Below are 8,274 nucleotides of genomic sequence, written 5' to 3' on the forward strand. Positions count from 1 at the left end.
GGTAGTAGCGAAACTCTATCAATTTGTTTAGACAAGTTTCGGTTTTTTTACTTTGTACTAACATTTTTTCCTATTAATTTCGTAGATTTGCTCGTTGGTGTGATCTTCCAGCGTTACGTGGATCTGCATATCTTCGCGTCCGTCGGGTTTTTAAAGCGTTTTCTTTACAGTTAATTTAATATTTAATTTTTGTGTAGTAGTTTATTTATGAATTTTAGCTTAGTATTTTATTTATGAATTTTAGCATAGTAGATTATTAATTTGGTAAATCATGCATGAGTTTTTTTTTACTAAATAGATTAAAAACCGTCGTTTCATTAAGCTAGTGTTTTTTTATGGGAAATTATATTTTATTCATTAAACACGTAATCATAAATGTGCAGAGCTTCGCCAGGGTTTCGACGCCTCTTAAAATTCTTTTCAAAATTTTAAATTCCAATTCACAACATAACTGACACATGTTTTGTTGTAGCTGTCCCATTATTTACCAAGGTTTCGAATTTAAGAATTTGACTCTTTCAACGCACAAAACACGATGAGAGGCATTCAATTTACACTGAGTAAACACCAGAATCTTACACTCGACAGAGCTTTAGAGCAACTGGAGTCGCTATCCTCAAAACAAAATTCTGACGCTTCCGTCACAGTGGCCGACGATATTTCTGTCAATAATGAAGACGCCATTCTCAAGTATTTTCAACCGTATCTTAATCCTCTACTTTTTTCATTTACTGTAGTGAAGATCTTTTCCTAATTTTGATCTTCTTTCTGTGGAATTAAGGGGCCATGGGACAACAGAGATGGGCGGACGCGTGGTGGCGACCATATGCGGAGTGGTTGAGCGCGTGAACAAGCTTGTTTATGTTAGGACTTTGAGAGCCAGGTTTCATTGTTGTTTTTCACCTGAATAGTTTGATCTTGAGAATTGTATATTTATCTGTGTTTCATTTTGTCGTAGGTACAAGCCTGAAATTGGTGATATCATAGTCGGTCGTGTTATTGAGGTAATTTTTTTTCTCTTGTGTCGTTCTTGATCGTCAGATTATTTAAACCCAATTTTAATGAGTATTGTTGACATTTTATAAGACCTGGATAGACATTAACAGTGTATATTATCTACCATATCTGGTTCCTTTATGATAAGAATCTGTTGTTTTGTGTGAACTCTTAATGAGATCCATCAAGTGATACAGATTTTTTTCGTTAATCTGCTTTTTTTTAATAGAACCCCAAGCGATGGGGGACTAAGGAAACCTGTCTATAAAAATGAAACATAAGTACACCGAGGGGGATCAAGCCTAACTGAAAAGCTTTTGTTCTTTTTAATTTAAGGTTGAACCAAAGCGCTGGAGATTGGAGATCAACTTTAGCCAGGATGCAGTGTTGATGCTCTCGTCAATGAACCTGCCAGATGGCATCCAGGTACTTTTGGTGCTTTTGGTTTTAAATATTGTGAACAATATGCGAGGAGTGCTGAAAGGATTAAGATACCGATGGTTGAGGTCGTTTTTTTGGCTGTTGTGTCATCTTTTTGCTGCATTGTTAGGAGTCAACATACACTTCTGAATATAGTTGGCTAAACAAGATTCCTGTTGAAGTTATCACACGCTATCCGTGTGAAATTTCTAGTAGTAATTGGTTTCAATCCGACAACTGCAGTTTGTTGGGCCTCATTCATTCTAACTTCTGTGCTCGTTTTTTATTTCATGCATTTGGGTTTCAGAGACGAAGAACTGCAGTTGATGAACTCAATATGCGCAGTGTTTTTGAAGAGAATGATGTTCTCTGTGTAAGTTCCTTGAATATTCTTGTGCACGAACCAGCTGATCTTAAATTTTTATTTTTATGTGGTTTAGTATTCTTGAAAGTTAATTCTGGCAAAACTCACTATATTTAGCAATCAAGGATGATATTTTCAGTTTGACATTATATATTGCCTCTTAAGTTTCTAACTGGTTTCAGGCTGAAGTTCGTGGCTTCCAGCATGACGGCTGCCTACACCTACAAGCCAGAAGCCAGAAGTATGGAAAGGTATGTTTATAATATTTGTTCAATATATGAGCAGCAGTGGTGCGTTGTGTAACTATTTTCAGAAAACTATGATCTAATGGCGGTATTGATATTCCATTTGATCTAAAAAGTTGTTACAGCTATTATACCAGTGAAGATTTCCATTGATACCATAGAATGCTTGACTAATCTTTAATCCAAAAGTATCAAAGATTTCCATTGATACCATAGAATGCTTGATGAAACTTTTATCCAAAAGTATCTTAAACTTGTTCATCACATTATCTGTGAAGATTTACGTTGGTACAATGTCAGAGATTGCTTGATAAATTTTCTTATACACCTAATCGCAAAAACACGTTAGCATCACATATCTGTTTATCTTTGCAAGCATCCACCGTTGATTATATTTACACAATCATGTTACGTTTGTCAAGTTCATCTTAATTTGCTTTTTGAAATTAGTGATCCTCGTGAAATAGTTGCAGCAAGTTCTCTGGGTAACCCATAACCTCAACCATCCTCGTATCTATTCTAAAATTACTTGATTTTATGTTACTCAATTGCCTTCTCTTTTTGTTTCAGCTCAAGAGTGGTCAGTTACTTTCTGTTCCCCCTTATCTAGTGAAGAAACGTAAACAGCATTTCTACCATCTAGACCAATATGGAGTTGATATGATACTGGGTTGTAATGGATTCATTTGGGTTGGTGAACATGTCGAAGTGAGAGACGACACGATAGACGATCTATCAAACAAATCCGAAGAACAAAATAAATCTTGGAAATTGATAAACGATGAAGAATCAGAAGAAACATGCACCCCACTTGAGACGAGGCAGCGCATATGCAGGACGACAAATGCCATCCGAGTGTTGTCTACCTTAGGCTTCATGATCACAGTTGAAAATACAATGGAAGTCATTAATCTAAGCGTAGCTTTGAATGTTGACATACATGAGAAGCTTGGTGCGGAGTTCTATGTTGTAGTTGCTGAGAAAGAGGCTGAACGTCGAAGCTTGGTATCAAAAAAGAGATGATTATCCAGATTTTGTTGCATAAACATCTTGTTTTGGAATTCTGTAGGATTACTAAGGACTTGAGAAGAGCAGTGTGAGATGATTAATTGCTGATGTCTTATTTTGATTACCTCTTTTTTTTCCTGCATCACCATGAAATGATTAATTGCTGATGTCTTATTTTGATTTCTTTGTTTATTACTAGTTTTGACATACTTTTCGTGGGGAAATAATGAAATTTGTGCTAGGGTTTCAAATCAAGGCTTGTTCAGTAGATAAATGGCTAATGAAGTCAATCATATGCGATTTTGTTTAGAGCTCTGTTTGTTGGCTCAGGTGTTACAAAAAGGATATATTGCCATGACTTAATGCTTGGCTGTTTGTGGCCCTGGGGAATTTAGTCCATCCATTCAGACAGCATTATCAGAGCATTTTCGGTAAATTTTAATCAGATTATTTTCGTTATTTTTTTATATTTTATGTATTTGATATCTACTAACTTTTATATTTTATGTATGTGACACTTCTCTTATTAAGTGTAAACATTATAATACGTCAAGAAAAGTGAGTATCAAATACATGAAATGTAGTGAATGTAAATACCAATGATCCAATCTAAATCCATATAGATTCTATGCATTAATGAAGTTTTGTTTGGCCACTTGATTTTCTCCATCCTTAGATGAGTTGGTTTTCTTTCCTTGATTGCGGTGTCTTTACAAATGAAACCCCACCCGGTTCTCTGATCCCTCCCATACATATGTGGGTATTTGTTGTGGCTTGATTTCTTGATAATAAATTAAAGAAATTTTTTTATTGCATATTATTTATTTTTTTGAAAGCAACATTTATTAATTTTATAGCCTGTCAACATTTACAATATTTGGGAAATATAACGATGGTACAAAATCTGTGAATTCAAAAGAAACCCTTTGTTGACTGCCCCCGGATGCTAGTATGTACGCCACCTGATATGCATATGGACCACAACGTTTGATCAATGAGTCTCAACTAAGAAACAAGTACATCCACACGAGAAAATGGATGGGGTTGACAGTGTGTTTGAGCATATTAATCCATTGTCACATCCTCTTATGTGACAGACATCTGCAAATCAAATTTTATTGTTTGGTGAGTTCAGTTTGACACAATTTAGTAGTTATCTTCCGCCTAGATTTGATAACTCTACGAGAGGGGAGAGAGCGGAGGGGTGGATTGAACAGATATTTGTGATTGCTCCGTATGCTATGTCTGCTTGGTTACGATCGACTAGATTCCAACTTTCGTGGAATTCAATATTGTGGTGGCAGATGACTAAGGTTGAATTGAGAGTCCATGGTCATTCTGTCGATTGAGATGAGTTTCGATCTCCTTATCTTGATAAGTTGTGAAAAGAGGAGTGGCCTCATTACAAGTCATTTGCACTTGTAATTGTCCCTCTTTCAACCCTATAATTTACTATAGTTGAGATCAAAATATGTCTTTACCGCATTATTTTCTTATCAAAAAGTTCATTATTTTTGTAGCGGGTGATGTAAGCAAGTTGAATAGAATAAAGAATAATTCCATGCTCATCATAAATATAGCCATCATCAAAAGAACTAGTTTTTTTTTGAAAAATAAATAAATAAAATAAAATCAAACTTTTCTTTTTGTTGGAGAGAAGAAATAAGAAAAACTTAGCAAAACAAAAGGATTTTCTTCTTTATTTCCAAGTTGATAATTCATAGGAAGAAGACATAGTAAAAAGAAGACAAAAATAATTTCCCCCTGCCTTAGGGCATCCGCATCCGTCCACATTAATCTATGTTATTAACTTTCCATCTCCTCAAAAATTATGGGATCCACGAGCCACATATTCATTACATTAACACTTTCTCATTATTAACACTCACTCACATTCATTTAATATCAACTTTCATTATTTATGGGTCCCACTGTCCACTTACTCATTTTTTTTATTTTAATTAATTCAATATCTTTCTAACTTTATTAAAATTTTACAACAAATATTATTAAAAATAAATAGTATTATTATTTTAAAATAACTTAATTTCATATTCATTAAAATATTATTAAAAAATAAAAAAAATGTTGGATTCTTTTATTTAAAATATTATGTAAAATATGAAAAATTAAATGTTTAATAGTTTTATTGATTATTTACGAGTTTCATTTATGTAATTTAAAAATTTATTACAAATTTGACTGAAAGCGTACACATAGGAAACAACAGTTGAATATAATTAAAAACAACATATAAATCAAACATTTTGAAATTTGTAATAAACTGACTTCACCAATTGTTGTTGTACTCTGTCCAAATATGCTCAACTAAGTCGGCACGAAGTTGGTGATGTACTTGAGAGTCACGTAGTTCGGAATTTCTACGGAGATAATCATGAAATCCTCGATTTGAAAAGCGCCGTTGGTCTATTATTTTGCCTCGCTTAGCGACGGTTTTAACGCAACCGTCGCACATAGCGATGGTTTGTGAAAAACCGTCGCAAGTAGCGACGTTTTTCAATTTGCGACGGTTTTTATTTGGGAAATAATGTCGTTCATTCTAATGAGTTTCTTGGCTGACATGGCAGCCAAGATTAATAATTCATGCACCCACAATTGAAACGTCTGCCCTTTTTGTTGCTTTAAAAGTACTAGAAATTTTTTTTTTCTTACTTAAATTTCGGCCAACATGCTACACAAGAAAATATTTTTATAAATTATTTTACCCTTTGTTTGTCACGAAATTTGCGGGCGTGCCAGGCACGTGTTCTTGCCAAATATGTGAAATAATCTGACTTCGTTTACCAAACGTTGTGTTTCTCGATTCGATCGTTCGTTCTAATTCCCTCGAAATGGCTCCAAAAATAAGAACATGAAATGAGGAATATACTGAAATTAAAGGTGGAATTCATAAACAACATCAACATTCATTACGCTGCTATGAATTTGATCGACATTTTTACAATAAAGTTGAAGGAATAAGAAAATAGATTGCTTGAAAACTAGAAAATGAGCGAACAAAGATGATAGAATTCTGCAGAGCTTTTGTTGTAGATTTTTGTGTTGATTTGTCGGGGGCTTTTTCTGATCGTCTGCACTCACTTTTGTTCCATTCTGTACGACAGTTTTCCCTTCCCCCGTCACTCCACGTTCTTCCACGTCGGGCAGTGGCAGCAAACTGATATCACGTTTCTTCATTGGGCCACTATAATTTCACTTGGGCTTTTTCTCTGTTTGGGCTGTATCTTCTGGGCTTCCAAGACTTTGGCTAAATTACTACAAGTTGGGTAATGGCCCAACTATTTGGGCTAAACAAATTGTCCCCCGTAGCCAAATTGGCCGGCCCATGGGCCAATTTGGCTATGTTTTCGCACGTCCCTTTTCAAAACAAGTAGAATTCCCTCGCACATTTCCAAGCATTTCTATTTCCATGGAGTCCTTCAAAACTGAGTTTGAAAATGTACTCCCTTCACAATACAAGATCCTGGCTTATTTATATTTCTACCACAAATCTTATTTCCCAATTATCTTCCTCGATCTCCGCACCAAATCCCTAAACCTCCTACGCATTCCCTTCGTTCCTTCCATTGTATTCTCTGTTAGAGTAGGTGCCCGTCGAGCCAAGTGTTGGCCGAGTGTTCACAATGAAACTCTATGTATAAGCAATCTTTATTTTAGTAATATTTGATATTATTATTTTGGCACATCTTTATCTGTATACCCATGCTAGTTGCATAGATAAAGCCCTTGAATATACAAATAGTAGAAAGAATATGAGACGCTCATATGATGAGTATCATGAAACTCATATTTGTAATACTGTATATTCTAAACGGTTTCTAGTCGATTCAGCCGCCACTAAGAAGGATATAGGCCGCTAGAGTTCGAGACTAGTATCTGCGATGTGAGTACCATGTTTCATTAGTAGGGGACATTGTGATGTCCGAACATGCAGATAGGTGCTCCTTGTAGAGTGCACTGAACAACCCTCCATAAAAGGACTTTCCAAGTGGTTCTCACTTATCGAGTGGAAATGTCCTAGTTTATGGTTGTACAGAATTAGTCCTTATGACCCGGGACAACATTGAGACTCTATGTGCTAGAATTACACTTTGACTTATTTACCGACTCTCATGGGGTCATCAGGTGGTAAGGTTGGGTGTTCTGTCGAAACACATAGGAGTCGATGCATTGTAGTCGGGGATTCACCGCTTACCTTCGGGTATGGATATCCTATGTGTTATCATGTGTATGTAGGTTGAAATCTCTGGCCAGAGTATGGTGGTAATTATGAAAGGGGTTTCATATATTACACCTTCGATGCAACTACGACATGACACATAGTATCGATTCATTGACAACTCTCGATAAACCAATGGTTGTCGAATCGATCGGGATATATGAGTTGAAGGGACCGTAGTGTACGCTAACCATAATTGAATGGTTCTTGCAGGCACTATCATTTGATACCTAGGGAATCATGTAAGCGATGCTGCTAGGCGTTTAACATGATTGGTTGGGTACTATCAGACTTGAGTTCTGACGTTCTTATTATCAAGGTGTTGATAAATAAGAATGGAGCAATTGAGGTATGCTCATATAAGGACATGTTTAGTCCGAATCACATGGAGATGTGAACCCACGGTTAGTTGTATCAATGAACCATTGAGGGCAAAACAAATACTGGCTTTCTAGATCCCGTTGAGAAGTAAAAATAGTTCAATGTGTTGAACGGCTTATAAAGGAGTTTATAAGCGTAAGGAAAATTAGAAGTATGACTTCTATAAAGGAGAAAATAGTTCAATGTGTTGAACGACTTATAAATGAGTTTATAAGTGTAAAGAAAAATAGAAGTATGACTTCTATGAGAGAAATGTAAATTTTAATTTATGGAAGTGTTCCTAAATTAAAATTGGCCAAGTGAATAATGTATTTGAAAATTGTGATTTTCATAAATATTATTATGGACTAAATTAAATTAATTCAAGTGTTGAATTAATTTAACACTAGTGGACATAGTAGAGTCCAAATAATTAAATTAATTCAAGTGTTGAATTAATTAAATAATATTGAGTCTTGTAGAGCTCAATTAAAATAATTATTTAACTAGTGGGACTTGGATAAATTCAAGTAATGTTTAATTAGTCTCAAATATGTTTGAGATAATTAAAATTTAGTCCAAGGTTTTTAATTTGATTAAAAACCATATAATATGCATGCATGGGAGGTGAAGGGTTGGGA

At 35.0% G+C, this 8,274-nt stretch overlaps 1 protein-coding gene across 1 annotated transcript; it reads left to right on the top strand.

The window, feature by feature from the left end:
- On the top strand, nucleotides 1-3,207 carry LOC140841134 (exosome complex component RRP4 homolog). The gene is made up of 9 exons (XM_073208338.1): nucleotides 1-146; nucleotides 384-418; nucleotides 517-690; nucleotides 782-883; nucleotides 959-1,004; nucleotides 1,333-1,422; nucleotides 1,724-1,789; nucleotides 1,963-2,031; nucleotides 2,596-3,207. The coding sequence occupies exons 3-9, from the start codon at nucleotides 536-538 to the stop codon at nucleotides 3,046-3,048; spliced, it is 981 nt and encodes a 326-aa protein (XP_073064439.1). The 5' UTR covers nucleotides 1-146; nucleotides 384-418; nucleotides 517-535; the 3' UTR covers nucleotides 3,049-3,207.
- Nucleotides 3,208-8,274: the final 5,067 nt, after the last annotated feature.

This window comes from Primulina eburnea, chromosome 9, assembly GCF_022965805.1.
Source record: "Primulina eburnea isolate SZY01 chromosome 9, ASM2296580v1, whole genome shotgun sequence".
Classification (NCBI taxonomy): domain Eukaryota; kingdom Viridiplantae; phylum Streptophyta; class Magnoliopsida; order Lamiales; family Gesneriaceae; genus Primulina; species Primulina eburnea.

Excerpts from the sequence above, each read along its gene's own strand:
- LOC140841134 (XM_073208338.1), top strand. The coding sequence starts at position 536 with ATGAGAGGCATTCAATTTACACTGAGTAAACACCAGAATCTTACACTC. Across the intron at positions 884-958 it reads GTTAGGACTTTGAGAGCCAG|GTACAAGCCTGAAATTGGTG; the intron begins GTTTCATTGTTG and ends ATTTTGTCGTAG. Across the intron at positions 1,423-1,723 it reads ACCTGCCAGATGGCATCCAG|AGACGAAGAACTGCAGTTGA; the intron begins GTACTTTTGGTG and ends TTTGGGTTTCAG.